The sequence below is a fragment of the Mycteria americana genome, chromosome 2 (assembly GCF_035582795.1).
Source record: "Mycteria americana isolate JAX WOST 10 ecotype Jacksonville Zoo and Gardens chromosome 2, USCA_MyAme_1.0, whole genome shotgun sequence".
Classification (NCBI taxonomy): Eukaryota; Metazoa; Chordata; class Aves; order Ciconiiformes; family Ciconiidae; genus Mycteria; species Mycteria americana.
The window spans coordinates 48,174,642-48,192,793 of NC_134366.1; the positions used below are offsets into that span (position 1 = coordinate 48,174,642).

General features: G+C 38.7%; 2 protein-coding genes across 11 annotated transcripts in view; one reads left to right on the forward strand and one right to left on the reverse strand.

The window, feature by feature from the left end:
* The window catches only part of ATP2C1 (ATPase secretory pathway Ca2+ transporting 1), a 69,267-nt gene extending 60,622 nt beyond the window's left edge, over positions 1–8,645 (forward strand). For all 10 annotated transcript variants that reach the window (XM_075493269.1, XM_075493268.1, XM_075493276.1 and 7 more), the window contains 7 exons: positions 279–445; positions 2,034–2,102; positions 4,742–4,858; positions 5,524–5,671; positions 6,286–6,381; positions 7,249–7,390; positions 8,255–8,645. In XM_075493269.1, the coding sequence (XP_075349384.1) occupies positions 279–445; positions 2,034–2,102; positions 4,742–4,858; positions 5,524–5,671; positions 6,286–6,381; positions 7,249–7,390; positions 8,255–8,391 (876 nt within the window). In that variant the 3' untranslated portion in view covers positions 8,392–8,645. The remainder of the gene's footprint in view (positions 1–278; positions 446–2,033; positions 2,103–4,741; positions 4,859–5,523; positions 5,672–6,285; positions 6,382–7,248; positions 7,391–8,254) is intronic.
* Positions 8,646–13,126: 4,481 nt separating this feature from the next.
* Positions 13,127–18,143, reverse strand: ASTE1 (asteroid structure-specific endonuclease 1). The gene is made up of 4 exons (XM_075493279.1): positions 16,827–18,143; positions 14,921–15,131; positions 13,791–13,986; positions 13,127–13,510 (listed from the first exon to the last, which is right to left on the reverse strand). Exons 1-4 carry the CDS (start codon positions 18,141–18,143, stop codon positions 13,216–13,218), a joined length of 2,019 nt encoding a protein of 672 aa, XP_075349394.1. The 3' UTR covers positions 13,127–13,215.
* Positions 18,144–18,152: the final 9 nt, after the last annotated feature.

Genomic DNA, 18,152 nt, shown 5'->3' on the forward strand with positions numbered 1-18,152 from the left:
TCTCTCTCTAGAGTTTTTTACTTTCTCTTAAAGGCAGATTTTATATACCCTAGGTTTAAAATTTAGGCTATCTGAATATATGAACTGAAGTTTAACCTAAAATCTTGTATAAAAATTCATTAAAATAGCTGCATTTTTTTTAGGATTTTACAGTGAAATTAGAAGAAATTGGGGAGGGTTGGGGCAGGGTGATGACACAAACCCTGTATCTAGAATAATCTTATAGGATGGGTTATTTCAGTCCCCGATTTAAGCTCTCTTCCCTTTCTTTTCTTTAGTCCCTGCAAAATAATGGTGCAGTAGTAGCTATGACAGGAGATGGCGTGAATGATGCTGTTGCTCTGAAGGCTGCAGATATCGGTGTAGCAATGGGACAAACTGGAACAGATGTTTGTAAAGAGGCAGCAGATATGATCCTCGTGGATGATGATTTTCAGACAATAATGTAGGTGGCATTTATGTACATACCTTGTGCTATATAGTTTTAATGAAATGTTGCCTGGGTTAAAAACAAAAGAAATTCCCTGAACCTGTAGATGTAGAAGCTGTTAATGAGTTCTCACCTAAGTCAGGAGAATCATCTTTATGGTGATTACCTGTATTATACTCTTAAAAAAGAGCTGGGAAGATAATAGTACAAGGGGCATCTAAGCATTTCTGTCTTTTTATGTATGTTAATATAAGAATCTATTTACATATTTAGACCTTTGCTACTTTGGCTTTGTACATAGATCAGATGTAAGTAACAAAGGAGGTTGTGCATATATGTGCTATAAAAACTAACCTGTATTTCTGCTTCTCGAGCTAGAATTATGGTAGTAGTATATTTGGAAAGATAACTGAAGTGAAATTGTGAGTCAGCTGTCAGTAGGATTCATCTTAATTTAATTTCTTACTTCAGAAGCATAAATCTTATGTAAAAATGAGAGAGCATTCCTGTCAAGATTTAAAAATTTTACACAGTGCTGTGTTTGTTTTCAACTCTTTAAATGTGGTGGTGTTTCAGAAAAGGAAAGGAATATAAGTTATTTAAATATCACAGGTGAAAATAAGTTACCAACTTCTGGTAACCAGCTATTTGTTACTTGTTCATTTTTTTTGTTTGGTGTACTTCAAAGAGAGCATAGCTAAACTTATCTTATTTTGAATTTGATCCATCTGAGTTTTGAAGATCATGGTTGTTGGCAGAGCTGGACTGCTGTCTAGCGAGATAGCCTTCATTTCAAAATTATGCATCAATCTCAGAACAGTTCAGTTTGTCTGAAAGTATGATGCTTAAACCTTGGGAAGAAGTGAAATGTAGAAGTACAATATAAGAAAATCTACCTAGGTAGCAGCATGTCAGAAGATGATCTGAGAGTTCAAAGGTTTCCATACTAATTCAGCCAACAGCAATGTGCTGTTGTGCAAAAACAAAAGAGAAGGGAATAATTTTAAGATATTCAGAAGAGTACATAGGAAGGACATCTGTGGTAAGTACTTAACTTGGAGGACTTGATGAGGCTTTTGTTGGAAAGCTTTACCCAGTTTTGCTCACTTCATCAGGAGAGTTCTCAACAGGAGAGTGAAGACAGTGGTGAACACTAAGGGGAAAAAATAACGTATGAGCTTCCAGAGTTTTACATCCTTCCCCCAACCCCTTTAATCTTTTTGTCTTAAAAGTTACAAAAGAAATGTTGATTAATTGTTGTTCTTGGCTATTGGGGGAATGGAAGAAAGAAATCAGTTTTATTTGCAGCAGAGTAGACTTGATTTAGGTATTAGAAAACACTTTCTCACCACTATAATTGCAATAATGTGATAGGCAAGTTGCGATACATGCTAGAGGTTGAGAAGATGGTCTATACATATTTCATTCTGGTGCAGTAAGAACACATGGTCTTCTAAAGTCATGCTATATATCTATGTTTTTTAAGTGTGTGTGGTTTTTTTTAATTATCTAACTTGAATCGAAAGGTCTCATCAAGGGTGATGGGTGACCCTTGGCAGTAGTGTAATTTGTCCAGTGATGTAATCTTTGTTTTTAATTGCAGGTCTGCAATTGAAGAGGGTAAAGGAATTTACAATAACATAAAAAATTTTGTTAGATTTCAACTGAGCACGTAAGTTTGACAAGTTGACAATATCAGAAGGTTCTAACTACATTGTGAATGAATCAAATCATCATGAAGCAGATGCTGCATAAATTCACGTGAACATTGTAAATTTCACGTAGGATGCTGATATGCTATGCTTTTGAATTTTCAGTATTCTGTATTTCATTTTTAAAGAAGCAGAAAATAGTGCAATAAACAAACATCTGACTTTGTCACAGTTCTTCCTGTTAAGATGTGAAAAGTCAGTAACTGAGAGGATGGAGAGAAACAGCATAGCTACCTTTGGGTCCTTGTTTAAAGGAGAAGTTAGTGTAGTCATTCCCTCCTTAACCAGAACATGTATATCAAATGGAGGAAACCAGGGAAACAGGAGGTTAGTTTCTCTGTAATCCATATACTGGTTTGTGGAACAAGTTAGCTCTGTGAAGCTGACTTCCTTTTCTTGCATATAAGGATCCCTCTGCTAACTAGATCATGTGTATGTAAGACAAGAAGACAAGAGTTACTTAAGCTTTAGTTTCAAAAATTTTTTGAGTTTATCTTATTGAATCTGGATTCAGGAACATGTTTTTCCTCTTCGCCATGTTGTTCATGTACCTTTTTGAAGCCTTCATGGCATTTCAGAGTGGCTGAATAGAGTTGCAGAAATTAAAAACAAAAAAACCAAACCAAAACCAAACCAAACAAACAAAACCAACCCCCCCCCCCCCCAGTGCCCCCCCAAAACAAAAAAAAAAAATCCCCACCAAAACCCCCAACACAACAAAACCCAGAAAACACTGAAAACTTGCATAAAAATTGTAAGAAGCGTCGTATACTTTGAATCTTGACCAGTGTCCTGCATTGGTAGAAGACTAGAAACGTGCTTCTGAAAAATAACTAAGCATAGATATTCTAGGCAACTGTGCTTGCCTGTTAGCCTTGGGAATGGTAGCCTCAGGTTTTTGAGTTGCCTTCCTCCCCCGCCCCGTCCCCGTCCCTCTTTGCAGGGAGAGCATAATAGGGTTCAGTAGAGTGCTAAATTCGGAATTATTATAAGCCTTGCTCTCTTCTTGTTGGTTATGAAACCACTTAATCTTGCACTGAAAGCAATTAGTGCATACTTGTTTAGAGAGGTTTCTAATACCAAGCTTGCAAACAGCTAATCTGTTTTCAGTCTTTTGCCTAAGCCTTCTCATCTTGCTAATAATGAGGGGTGGTGTAGGTATTTTTAGGGAGCTTGGGTAGTACCTTGCCTTGACTGATTAGTCAAGCTAGTGACAGGTACACAGAGTGGTTGTGTTTACATCAAAAGTGTAAAAGCAGTTTGGTTTTCAAAATCATGTTTAGAAGTTCTGCTTCTGGCACAATAAAAATATAGGACCCAGTTCCCCAGTAAAAAAATCAATTAGGTGAAGGTGAATGATAATTCTGAAATGTTATGTTAAAGTTTGGGAGGTTTTTAAGATGCAAATTTGCTGTCTTTTTATTGCCAAAACAATGCTGTTTTACAGAATCAGAATCACAGAATCATATAGGTTGGAAAAGACCTTTAAGATCATCAAGTCCAACCATAAACCTAACACTGCCAAAACCACCACTACACCATGTCTCTAAGCACTTCATCCAAACGTCCTTTAAATACCTCCAGGGATGGCGACTCAACCACTTCCCTGGGCAGCCTGGTCCAGTGCTTGATAACCCTCTTGGTGAAGAAAAATTTCTTAATATCCAGTCTAAACCTCCCCTGGCGCAACTTGAGGCCATTTCCTCTTGTCCTATCACTTGTTACCTGGGAGAAGAGACCGACCCCCACCTCTCTACAACCTCCTTTCAGGTAGTTGAAGAGAGTGATAAGGTCTCCCCTCAGCCTCCTCTTCTCCAGGCTAAACAGTCCCAGCTCCCTCAGCCGCTCCTCATAAGACTTCTGCTCCAGACCCTTCACCAGCTTCGTTGCCCTTCTCTGGACACGCTCCAGCACCTCAATATCCCTCTTGTAGTGGGGGGCCCAAAACTGAACACAGTATTCGAGGTGCGGCCTCACCAGTGCCGAGTACAGGGGCACAATCACTTCCCTAGTCGTGCTGGCCACGCTATTTTTGATACAAGCCAGGATGCCATTGGCCGCCTGGGCACACTGCTGGCTCATATTCAGGCGGCTGTCAACAAACACCCCCAGGTCCTTCTCTGCCAGGCAGCTTTCCAGCCACTCTTCCCCAAGCCTGTAGCGTTGCATGGGGTTGCTGTGGCTCAAGTGCAGGACCTTGCATTTGGCCTTGTTAAACCTCATACAATTGACCTCGGCCCATTGATCCAGCCTGTCCAGGTCCCTCTGCAGAGCCTGCCTACCCTCCAGCAGATCAACACTCCCACACAACTTGGTGTCGTCTGCAAACTTACTGAGAGTACACTCGATCCCTTCGTCCAGATCATTGATAAAGATGTTAAACAGAATTAAATATGTTTTAAATACGGACTGTGTCAGGATGAGTATTCTAAATGAATTCATGCTCTACCTTTAAAGTTAGGCTTACGTCAGTCATGATTCACACTGTCAAAATACGTATCTACTCTTAAACAGTTGAAGTGTTGATTACAAAGCAGTTATCAGTGGATCTTCAGGAATGTTCCATGCTGACAGTTGTAAAAATGGATTCTTTCAACAGGAGTATAGCAGCACTGACTTTAATCTCACTGGCTACATTAATGAACTTTCCTAATCCTCTCAATGCCATGCAGATCTTATGGATCAATATTATTATGGATGGACCTCCAGCTCAAAGGTAAGTTATTACTTTAAATTCTATTAGAGATCTGTAGTCCTTTTATTTCAGCAAGGAAAATGGTTGCTCATAAAGGAAAGTCTCTGAAGTGTTAAACTTCAGTGAAATGTTTCTGAAACAGCAACTTTTTCTTTGAATTACAATGTTTGCAGTATAGTTCTACGTTCATTCCTTTTGGTTTGCTTTAGTATCTAACGATAATTACGGGGGCAGCATGGATACCTAAAGATCCATGGATACGCCCATGAAACTTGTATGCAGGATTCTGGCTTCCCTCTGAGTTCTTCCTCTGACCCTCTTCACTGCAGATAGATGGTGGAGGGAGAGGTGGAAAGGAACTAGCTAGGCTGATCACAGTAACAGAAATGGGGAACATAACTAATATTGCAGCTTCCTTTAAAATTAACATCTGGTAACTTTAATACTGTCTGATAATGTATTTATGAACTCTCAAACTGCGGTGTTAGGATATTGCCTGTTACTAATACATACAACTCATTTTTCTGAAAGTGAAAATATCATGTGCTTATTGGAATGAGATGATTCTTAGGCTGTAGAGAGAAGATTAAAATCTTTCTTTCAGCTCAGAAAATCTAATCCTTAAGTTAGAATCAGTCAATAGTTTTTATGATGACAAAAATCTAAGATGTTCCTTTAATTGTAAGTCTTGGGGTGGAGCCTGTGGATAAAGATGTTATTCGGAAGCCTCCAAGAAATTTGAAGGACAGCATTCTGACCAAAAACCTGATTGTTAAAATACTCGTTTCATCAATAATTATCGTGTGTGGAACACTGTTCGTCTTCTGGAGAGAGGTATGGCAAAACTATAAAACTTAAAGCAGTAACAAACTAATTTAAAATAAGTCCTTTTTATACCAGCAGCTGGAATTCAGAATTTTATAATTGCAAGTTTTGTCCATGCTTATTTAATAATCTATTCAGCTAGCAGATTAGAGAGTAAGATTTTTGAAGCAGTTGTTGAAATGAGGAATACAGTTTTACTCCCCAATCTCTATTTTAACACAGATTTTTCCAGGTCCCAAATCTACGTGGGAAACCATGCCCATAGAAAGTAATTGTACAAGTCTTCTAGCCAGGCTGTTATGAAACAGCCATTTGACTTTCTTTTCCCAGTAGAGAAAAACGTTGTTTGAACTTTTGGTAGTGCATCATAGAATTCTTGGTGTTCCATGTGCTTGCATAAATGTTTGTCAAGAGGCTTCATTTAATCACAGCTTGGAATTACAAATTGTTGTAAGTTACAGGTGTGTAATTTTTGTTGTACGATTTATTAAATCAGCTTGGGGTAAACAAGTTGCTTTTGCTTTCATTTACTAGGTAGTAGAACTTGAACTATTGTAATAACTTTGTTTAGTTTTGGAGGGTTTAAAGCATGCTAAAGCCATTTTGCTTTCTTTTGTTGGCAGTTAAGAGACAATGTAATAACGCCTCGAGATACAACCATGACTTTCACCTGTTTTGTATTTTTTGATATGTTCAATGCTTTGAGTTCTAGATCTCAGGTAAGTGATTCGTATTGTCCATTTACACAGTATTTACACAATAAGCAGAATTTTCTTTGAGGGAGGATCTTGCTGTGTTTGTTTCAAATGTTTTCCTGCAGATTTACTTCACATCTGCTATTAAGCTTCAGAGTTCCACATATTTACTAGGTAGGATTTCTTAAATTACAGATAAGTATAAGTTTCCTTCATTTGTTTACGTGATGCAGAGCTGGTAGTAATGCTTCTGTCAGGACAGAAGCAAGGAAATTTTTATTAAAAGCTGAAGTGTGATGGTCCTTTGTATTGCTGTGTAGACTTGTTTGTTTGTTTTGGGGGTTTTTTCCCCCTGAAAATTCTGTCAGTTCAGCATCCTTGCCAGAATCTGAAACTTCTTGAAGGCCTTAACTTTTTTATTTTGTAACCCTAAACACATAATCCAAGGAAAATTTCTTGAATTGTTCTTTCTGTCTATGTTTTTGTTTTAAGGAAACAAGTCTGAAGCTTTGTGCTAGTTGGAGAAAAGTACATTGCTAGTATACATTACTGCATTTACGCTTAATTTGCAGTCTATTTTCTGATGTTATTTGTCAGGGTCAACAAAAACACTTCCTTCTAGTGTAGAGGGCACCTTCTAATGCACTGTACTTGCAGAAAAATGAGCTCAATATACAAGTTGTTGACTCTGAAGACAAGATTTGTATTCTGTTTACCAGAGAGAAAATGCAATTAGCCTGTTCAAGAACTTGTTCTGGATTATGTAAAAGGTCAACAATAATTTTTTATGTTTTTCTAAAAGTCTGGATGAAAAGAAATTGTAGTTACGAATTATTTTTCTCTAAATTATTAAGATTGCATGTACAGTGTAATATGTTGTTTATTTTATAGGCAAAATCTGTGTTTGAGATTGGACTTTGCAGTAACAAAATGTTCTGCTATGCCGTCCTTGGATCTATAATGGGGCAGTTATTGGTCATTTACTTTCCTCCACTTCAGAAGGTTTTCCAAACAGAGAGCCTGAGTGTCTTGGGTAAGAACAGTTCCCTCTTCAAAATTGTACATTAAGGATTAATTTGTAAATGAATTAGCTGATGGTTCTATAAGAGCACTTTCTGGCTGTTTCCATACAACAGGAATACAAAGCCTGCTGCCTTTTTTTTGTTAATATAAAGCCTTTTAGATATTTTTTCTTTGGGAACCATGATTTAGATGCGTATGGTACACAACTGATCAGTGCGTTCTCAAATTTCTTAGGTGCTTATGTATATTAGTTTTTTTAATATAAATTTTGATGCAGGCAAAAACGAAGCATAGAGTTTATTGAAGTTTTTCAAGCACTGTTAATCTTGCTATTTAGCAAGTTTTTTTCTCAATATAAACACCTTATTTAGAAATATTGATCCTTTATTTAATAATCAACTGCATTGTTGTAGGATAAATAGGCATGAGGATTTTAAGAAGCTGTAGATACATAATGCTTTTGGCCTCATTAAGACTTACATTTATTACTTCTGCAGTTTTCTGGAGTTAGATTGTCATGAAATACATGTTTTTATATAGTTCTTTTTATTGTAGTGTCATTTCTGATGATACTAATATTTTTTCAGTATGAAGTTAATTATGTTGCTTAGTGTTCTTTGTTTTCATAGGTGCTAATAAAAATAGGGTTATGAAATACTTTAGAAGTTTGAAATATCATGCCTGTACTTATGATTTGTGCATAAACTATGCATGCTAATCTTCTGGTCCTGCAAAAATGGATTCTTGCTTCATTTCTCCTGAACTTACCCAATGATTGGGAGACAATTTGAAAGTCTTGTAAATCTTGTTCTTTCATAAGTCTGCCCTCAGCCTTAAATAGCAAATTTAAAAAAGGCTAATTAACTCTTTCCAGATTTACTGTTTCTTCTGGGACTCACTTCCTCAGTGTGCATAGTGACTGAAATCATAAAGAAGTTTGAAAGAAGCAAGGAAAAGATCCAGAAACGTGGAAGTTCTTCTTCGTCAACTTCGTCTTTTCTTGATGTATGATGCATATTGCATTCTTTTGTTTGCAAACTTAGGGATTGCTGTCTAAAGATGTAGGAGAAAGCAAAACAATATTTGGAGGATAAAGAAATCCTGAGGGCTTTTGACAAGTCCTTTGTTTCACTGGCTAATGATGAACGTTCATGTTTCAAGACTGTTTAGAATTTAACTTCCAGCTGTGGGAGTAACAAATGAAATTATGCAACTTTGGTAACATTTTTCCTCAAACATAAATTTACTTTTGAGATTGAACGGGATTTTGTGTGTGTGTGGGGTATCATTTAAAGAAAGATCTAAGCCCGAGTCCCATTTTCTGCACTTAAAAGATATAACTGTGTAAAATCTTTCTCTTAGATATAAATATTTTAGTTTGTTTTTATTTAAAACATTGTACTATTTTACTTTTATGGTGGTGGGACTTTGCTACTAATAGAAGGATAAAAAAATATTTCAGAGGCATTCCACTGAGTTTAGAGTCTGTCACAAGAGTGCCATATTCTAGCTACTGTATTTATTTACTTTATTCTGCAATGTGTAAGCGGCTCAAGTACCTTGTGCTACAGTTTTTTTGTATCCCGAGTTTGTTTTGCACAGGATGTGACCGCTGTCGGATCACTGTTTTTCTTTTCTTTTTTCTGTGATTGAAAAGCCTATACTGCAATTTGAAGTAAATGTTTGCTTTTCTTAAAAGTGTGTTGTCTCTTTGTTTTAAAAGAAACTGGCGTTTACATCAGATTAGCATGCTTTGTTTTGATATAATTTTAGATACAAGCTTTGTTTCATGTCTTGTTCCATATTTACTTTAGCTTATGACTGTTAGATCACTTGAGTGATTATAAGATAGTACTGTTATTGAAATGATTTGTAGTATATTGAATTAGAAAATGAATGCACAAATCCTCACTCTAATGGCAAAAAACCCCACCCCTCTTTCAAAGAAGCTTGGTTTTCCTTCCTGTTCTTCCACCCTGATCATAAAAATAAACTTTTTACTGGTAATGTAAATTAAATTTTTAACCTACAGAATGACTTTATGTGGCTAGAAAAGCATTATAATAGAGTTGTGTCTTGATCTGTTAAAAGTATTTTTAGTATGTGATGATGTCTCAATACTCTAATATTCACTAATTGTAAACGGTGTTCTTCCTCAAAATAGACTTGCAGCTGTTGTCATCAGTCTCTTCTCATCGGAGTAAGACTTATCATCCCTTGAGGGGAAATGCAAGGAACAATCACCTAGGGAATCTTGAAAAGAGGATGTCTAAGATCTCCAGGGGAGTTGGAGACATAATGGTACCTCTTTTGCTTGAAAGCATGTGGATACACATCTTTCACACTGTAGCCTGAAAGTGTAGCATTGGTATTGGCTCTGGGCCATGCTGTCACGATGGTCATCCTGTCGGTTAATGAGGAATTGTTGTAAACAGACACCGGGATATTTCTGCACTTACTTTTGTGGCTTGCCCCACGTGCCACGCTCAAAGTCTGAGGAGTTCATGGAAAACAAGGCTGTTTGGAAAGTGGTGTATGAATTTCTCTGCTAAGAGGTTATTTTAATTGTTCTTTTTTTCCCCCTGGACATTCCCAGACTTGGTCAGGAAGTGGGGCTGCAGGCAGGAAATGAGTGCACCATTGAGTCTGCTTTACACATTCAGTTCATCCATTGCTCTGGCTGACCCCGGGGCTGCTCAGTATGGACTACCAACGTGAAGGAGCTCTAATTGTGTAAAGGGAAAGACTGCAGCATATGGCACTCGCCTCTTCCTGCAGGGTGTTATGTGAACCACTGAGCTGGTAGGGCCTGAACAAGATGACCTCTTACCGAAACGCTCTTGTGCTTCATGCAAAAGTGTTTTATTTCTAGCAGTTCTGCCTTTCAGAAGTTGAACAGATTTATCAGTGTTCTTCCTGTTGAACTATTACCATCTTTGGCAAGTGGGGCTGTAGTTGTTCAATATTGTTGTAGTGTGTTCGGTATTTCAATACAATTTCAGAACACTTATTAATAAAATACTTAATATTCTTCAGTAAAGACAGATAGTAAAAACTGACAATGCGTGCTGATGAAGAATCTCTGTAACAAACTTGGGTTTTGAGAAAATACAGCAACTATACCTTTCACATAGTAAGTCTTAACTTGTTGTTGACGTTTTTCCATGGAATTTGACTGCTTTGTGCTCTGCACTTGGTCTTGGAGTCCCAGAAATCCAGATGAGTACAGAAGTGCAGATGAACACCAATTAGCCATCTTAGCTTGGAACTGTTATTGCCTAGTCTTTAAACAAATCTTAGGAAGTACCCCTTTCCCAGGACAAGTCTCACTTTCTGAATAAGGTAAGTCTAGACAAGAAATAAAATTTCAGTCTCTTAAGAACAATTAATTCTGCCTTCTTGCAGGGTGAACTTAATTGAATGCAATTCATGTTAAACATGCCAAACTAAGTTTTGCTGTGTTTTCCAATGGAAGATGAAACAATAACAAGCAATTAATCTAGCTCAATCTCATTATTTATGAAAAATGCATGGACTAAATTCCATTGTCATTTTTTGGCTCCACTCTTGATCATTACCACCTAACAGCAAGTCTGAGAGATTTTTCTCCAGAACAATTGAGTCAATAGTGGGATTTTTCCACAAAAATTGAGGCACTTAACGTGGGGTAAAAATAGACAGCAACCAAGGAATTTAGTTACTAAACCATGAAATAGAGAACTTTTCAGTTTTAACAAGTAAGAGCCTTTATTTATTTATTTTCCCCTCAAAGAAGACTGGAAACCTGTCATGATTCAAAAAGGAAAACTGGAACATTTGATTTAAATTCTGAACAGTAACCCTAGAATCAGTAATTATTTTCTTCCACATACAGGGTTGGTATTTGCAATAAGGTGTATTTCATTTTATCAGCAGCAAAGAACAGCTGAATTCTGCATTGAGAAATTTCCAGTGGAGTAATTCTTAATTGTCGAGTCAGCACTCCCAAAGGTATTCTCAAAATTCCACGTGATCGTGGCAGCGTTTTTATCCAAAAGTGGAATACTTGAGTTTATCCTAGTCTTCCAAACCTATCTAACTGAAGATATTGCTTCTCAGCAAGTCTCAAGAATTTTTGTTCTTCAGCATTTTTCCAGTATGGGATTCAGAGTAAATTAAGATCTGTCTTCTCACAGCACTAACGAGTGGAATCAAACGTGCCTGTATTTTTATATTTAAGACTTATTTTAAATGTGACTATTTCTGGTGATTAAAAACCATAGGGAACCACAAGCTTGGTAAAATGACAACATGTGGGATGACAATGGATCAGAGGATGATTTGGGTGATTAAGGATTTAAGTTTTAGTTACTAAAATCAAGAACTTTAAATTTAACCTCTTTCAACTTAGTCACCTGATGGAAATGTGAGTTTGCAGACTGCTGCAAATTGAAGTCTATATAGAAATGGGTTGTAAAGGTCTAGTAAGTTGCTGTAGGGTTGAGCCTAGGTGCCATCTCCTGGTAGTTTAATAAGTAGCAGTTTTGTACTGGAAGATGTTAGCTATTACTATCTCAGACTGTATCTCAGAAAGTGTCTCATTAATTTAATAGATGTTAAATCTATTCTTATTGAATATATTATGGCAGTATCAAGACTCAGCTGTATGATATCAGAGACCCTTCCTGTGAGTCACAAGATCTAGTGCGTTACTTTTCATGTGGATAGCTGTCAGATAGGGGACGTAACCAGGACTGAAAACTGAGCACATGATGATGCAGGAATCTAGCTTGAGTTCTGGTAAGTAATGGGCAAAACTTTAATGATGAAAGGTGGAAATCATGATTCTTCTGAACGTTAAGAAAAAGTATACAGATTCCTGAGGAGAAAAAACCCAAATGTAGTAATTAGATTTCACATGGGGAAGACATGGGAAAAACAAGTTTTATAAGAAAAGCATTGACTAATTGTGCTGGAAAGTTAGTTAATACAAAGCACTGAGAAATACTGATTATGTAGGATTTTTTAAATAAGTTGTTTTTCAGTATTACTATGTTGAGAGCAAGGGTTTGTCATGCAACTTTGTGTACATCAGAGCAAGTTAAACAGGTCTGTTAATTTTACAGCCATTAGAGAAAGGAGGTTAACTTGAATGACAACAGTGTGTTAATGGCAGAACAATGTACAAAACTACTCTGAATTAGCAAACCTGCTGAAACTTGCTACCATGTGATAGCTTTGTGTATGCATATAAGCATTTAACTCTCACATGCCAAAGGGGAGGGAAGAGAAGCTGAAGTTTCTCCCGGAGTATAGTTCAGTACCTGTAATATTGCAAGTGCAACTCAGTTGCCACCAAGTAAAGCTACCTCTCCCTGAAAGTACAAATACTGCACCTGTAAAGACTGATTCTACAATATTTTTAAACGTGTCAGTTTCCATTTCAATGGAGACTGTAATCACAGTGTTGCTCAAACACAAACTTAAAAATTCTTAAAAATTGGACTTTTGGAAGTTAGAAGCGTTCAGGGAGATGGAGGGATAGCCAACTATAAATGTTCCTGAAAAGTATTCCTGTAAAATAGTCCAGCTCTGAAATGCTGAACAACTTTACTCTCACTTTCAATTAGACAGATACCTTTAAAGAAAAACAAAACACCACAACTTTTTATACAGCACCTCTTTTATAAAAGTGTTAGTTACAAAAAAAGTAAATTAAAAGAATTCCCCAAAGCAACAATTGGTGGTAAAGATTGATTTCACTTGTGTGAAAACAGCTGAGAATTCCAGTAGTCACATTTTAATACAATTTGTTCCATCTGCATAGCATTAAAAGTTATTTCAGGAATAACGCTTTCAGTCATCCACTCCAAGTGATGCAAACCTATTAACGTTGCATAAATGCTGAGTTTCTGGTATAGTACACCTGATGGCCTCTTTTTTCTTAGTAGATGCTTTCTTCTTTTTGCAGGACTCAGATTTGGTCTTGGTCATCTTCTGAAAGAAGTCTGGAGATACAGTTGACTCCACTGTATTTAACAAAAGCTGATAAAGCTGAGTCATTTTTGGAGATGAACTAAACATATTTTCCACTGAAGGTGTTGATTTAAGCTCTTGATGCAGTCTGTGCACAAGGGTCCCATTGTAAAGCCTGCTCAAAGAACAGAATAATCATTTAGAATTGTACCTCAGTAGGATAAGTACAGAAACATGCTGTTTAGTGAAAAAACAGATCTTAGTGAGATACAGGATCCAACAGTGGGCTCCTAAGGGATACCTATTCTACTCAGTATTTTTCTCTATATTAATATCTTTAAAGAAGGGAGTTCAAATGTAGTCAAGTGGGCCATAGGAGTGTGACACAGAAAATAAAACAACATGTGACAGCATTCCATCAGGGGCTTGTGTGGAAATCTCTGAAACATCCTTACCTAGTTAGGTCTGGCTCGGAAAGAGGAGTGCAGAGTAGCTGGTTGAGATACAATCCCATCTGAAGACAGCACTGCCACTGGCAAAAACTGTGTGCAGCATCTAAATCAAAGTCTTTATTTTGCAATTTCTTTTCCTTCCATTTTAAAAATTCATTATATGCAATACTGTCATCTTCAGCATGTATAACTGTGGGATCTAGGTTATAAATAAAAAATAACATGCAAATAAGTGTTGACATGCAAATAAGTGTTCTGCTGTGAACAGTATGAAAGATGTCTGCAATGTATAGGGTCTTCAAACCTCCAGTTCTATTTCAGGAAGCATCAGTAATGTTTTCAAGTATCTCAAACTGAACTTTAAGACATAAAATTGAGTAAAAAATGCAAGTATCTATATCCATGAGAATCTGAAATTGTGAAATCGGGAATTCCATTTGTTAGGTAATTTGCTACACTGTTCTGTGAGTGGATCAATTCCAAACACAATTTCCATCTCACTCCCACCCACTTGGGAAGCAGGTGGCAACCATGTCACTCCAGTTTCTATCAACTAGAACCTAAAGAAACTGTATAACCCTGGCATGTGTGATCTTTGCCATCAAATGAAGGACTCCTAGAGGAAATGCCACCATAACTCTAATTAGGTATAAATATTACTGAAACAATTTCTGTGATCATTTACTACTTTCAAATTATCTCAATGCACAGCGCCTATACAACTCAGCATTTTTAAGAACAGATGATTTTAGAAAAACTCACAAGGAAAAACAAAAGTCTATCAGAATGCATCAACAGTAGTTACTCTCTTTTGATGCATGAGTATGTTAAGCTTATTTTTGTAAGTTTTGTATCTAAATTGATCTTTTAGTCCTAAAGAAAGCATTTATAAATGCAAATTAATGTTTTACAAGATGGCAAAGCACTATTTTACCTATAACAATGTTAAATTGATGGCTAGCACTGTTTCCCTACTCTGTATCAATGCAAAGAATGTGACACCTCAGGATATAGTGTAAATCAATGCTAATTCATCTGAATTTGGACAACTCACCATAAATGAGGAAAAATGAATTATGGTATAGCTTTTCATAGTAGCTGAACATCTAAAATTTTATTCTTTGGAGACATACCTGGATCATTTGTTATCCTGTGCAGTTCTCCGGATACTATCATTAGAAGTAAAGCCTTTAATTGATGCAACTTAACTTTTGGTTCTGAACAACATATCCAGTAACATGTTACAGCAACAGGGAGTTGTAAGTGACTGGGGATAGATTCTAGGAAACTCATTTTCACTCCTAGAGTCTCCAGCAAAAGCAGCTGACGGCATGACATGGGTACCTGAAAATAAATTAAAAAATTGGAGTGGAAAAATAAAGGTACAAGGCTTTATTTGCCAATTTCCAAAAGGCAAATAAGCTTGTGTTTAAACTAGCTAGTACTTCATGTTTTCTATAAGAAAATTATTTAAGTTTCACAGATATTCAGAACAGGAAATATTTTTAAAATACTACTTAAGCTTTAAAAACTACACAGTTGTCTGTTCTTGAGATGTTGAAAACACGCTTATCTGTAATCACAATGAAATGTCAAGTGTGAAGCTTGGATTTTTCACCTGTAATGTATTCATCTCTATGTTCCCTCTTTGTTGTGCTACTTAACTTCTAAAAAGTGGTGTTACAAACTTTGTCCGTAACATGCATGCAGCAGCCGGTTCAATTGTAATTCGAGTGTTTTGTAAATCTTGATTAGGATGGTTTTGCCTATTCTTAGGCAAATATCCCCACAGTAGAAGACAAACTGAAATCAGTTTTGCCTAGAGCACTTTAAATGCAGAATAACCTTTCTTCTAACCTTCTGTTGAACTGATAATTCCCATATATTTAGTAAGGAGAGTTGTTGTTATAGCGGAAACTCAAATTCATTAAACAAACAGCATACGTACCAAGACCAAATTAAGGTGTCATTAATGTTCCTTAAAATCCCCAAACATGATTTTCCAAACTCTTAAGTGTTTGCATATTGCTCGTTTGAAAGGCCTATAACAATAAACCTGCGTGTAGGCCTTTAGATCCATAGCTAGCTGTAGCATTTAATGGTCGTAGTAGTGATAGAATTGGTTCTTAGACGAAATAGTCACCAGCAAGTGATAAAAACATACAGCACAGCCCACACACAGAGACGTATTAACAGTTGATCTGAATGCCAGAATAGATAGAGCATGTGGCTTAAATATGCAGTATTAAAAGACACAGATTGTATTTCCAGATGTTTCAGAAATCACTGTGTACAAAACCTCAGTTATGCAACTTTGGGAATGGGAGATTACTTTCCATTCACAGGAAGAGTTACAGTCTTAATCGTTAGGATTTAAATATACAGAATTGCTAACGGTGACTGGAACTAACCTAGCACAACTTCCCTTTGATTACAAGCTGTTTTTCAGGTGCTGTTCTGTCTGGCAAGCAGCAGGGGTCCATGTTAGCAGGACTCATACTCGTGGCAGGTAAAATTGCTGGGCAGCTGCAAGCATACATGAAATAATGGTGATTTTTAGTAAAAAACCATGGGTCAGATTTTGTTTCAGAACATTGCTCTGAAACATTCATAGCTTGATCAAATCTAAATTAAGTTTTGCAGTGTTAAATTGCACTTTTCTAAGTTTCATGAAACTGAGTTCCTTCCTGTAATTTTAAAAGCAAGTATTAGTGTAACAATACACAGGATGAAAGAAGGGCTTAGAATGGAAAATGTAGGCAATACCACATATACACACACCCAACTTTTCATGTAATTTGTCTTGGTACGCTTGGGGGGGAGGGAGGGAAAGGAAGAAGATAAAGGCAATCTATGTAGCTTCAAGTATCACAAGCCAAGCTGAGAGCCCTGTAGGTACCTCTGTATTAAGTAGTTACTTACTGAGGTGGCTTAGTTCAGGCATCACATTTAGCGACCAGCTGGCAAACACGAGTCCCAACTATTTTTTGGTCACTTCTGAAACACTGTTAACCGTCATCTGTTGTGACAACCATTTACCTCCATTAGCTTGTCCAAAGGAAAATGATGATCATCACAAAAGTCTGCGGGTAGCCTTGCTGCTTGAACAAATGTTTTTTTAAGTGTCTTCTGGAGTCTGTCAAATTCGCATACAACTGGCAGCTCGCCAGCCTGCTTACTTGGAGAAGAAGCGTCAGTATTTTGAGATACTTTCAGAAGCAGTCCATAGATAACTTGTCGAATGGGCAAGGCTGTGCTATGTGCGCTAGGCCTCTGCATGTTCTCCACCTGAACATGGAGGAAGGTACTTCTTAGTATCAGGGCATCGCTGACGAACGGGGCCAGCTTACCTTTGGCCAAAGCATCGAGTACCCACCGCGGTAAGCCTGCTTTCCTGGCTGCCTCGCATTCGTACTTTCCGTTCTGAAAAAAGTCCTCAAGATTCACGTCAGAGGGAGTATAATCCTCCATTGCCGCGCACAGAAGCTCCCTTATTTCTTCTCGCTGGTGTTTCTTAACGTGTTTCAGCACGCTGTCGACAGCCTCGGCGGGCTCAGCGAACTGCGACAGCCAGCTCAGCAGCCCCTGAAGGCGGACGTGCTTGCCCCCCTTCCCCGCCGCGCAGCCCCTCGGCAAGCGCACCCTGCTGAAGAACACCTCGAGAGCCGCCAGATCAACGTAGTCGTTCCCGTTCAGGACGGCGAAGAGAGGGAGCAGGCTTTTGTTGAGGCGGCTGAAGTGCCTGCAGAGCTTCTCCACGGAGAAGCAGCGAGCGGGAACGTAGCAGCCCTGCGCCCCCTCCCCCGCGCACACGCTCTGCCACTGGAAGTGGCTCAGGGGGCAGTAGCCGCCCGCCAGGTCGAAGACGCAGAAGTCGCTATCGAGGGAGAGGACGGGGCAGCCCCAGCGGTTGGCCAGGCCGGCGATCTCCCGGTCGGCCTCGGCGAAGCACTGCACGAAGGGCACGCCGAGCCGGCCCAGCGCCTGCACGAAGGCCTCGCGGGTCAGCAGCGGCACCAGGCAGCCGCCGTCGCCGCGGGAGAGGCCGTGGGCCGCCCGCAGCCGCTCGGCGGCGCGGCCCCGCAGCGTGGGCAGCTTCCTGTCGTCGGCGCCGCGCCCGCCGTCCAGCACCACGAAGGGGGCGACGCGGCAGGCCCGCAGGCTGCCGAAAAAGTCGCGCACGGCCGCCGCGAAGGGGCCGTAGTCGCCGCCGCGGCGGAAGTCGACGGCGGAGGCGAAGCACAGCCGGTGGTAGAGGCTGCTCCCGTCGATGACCAGCTTGGTGTCCCTGACCCGCAGCTCGGTGAAGAACGCCCCGCGCTCCTCCACGAAGCCCGTCAGCCCCAGGATGCCCATGGCGGCGGC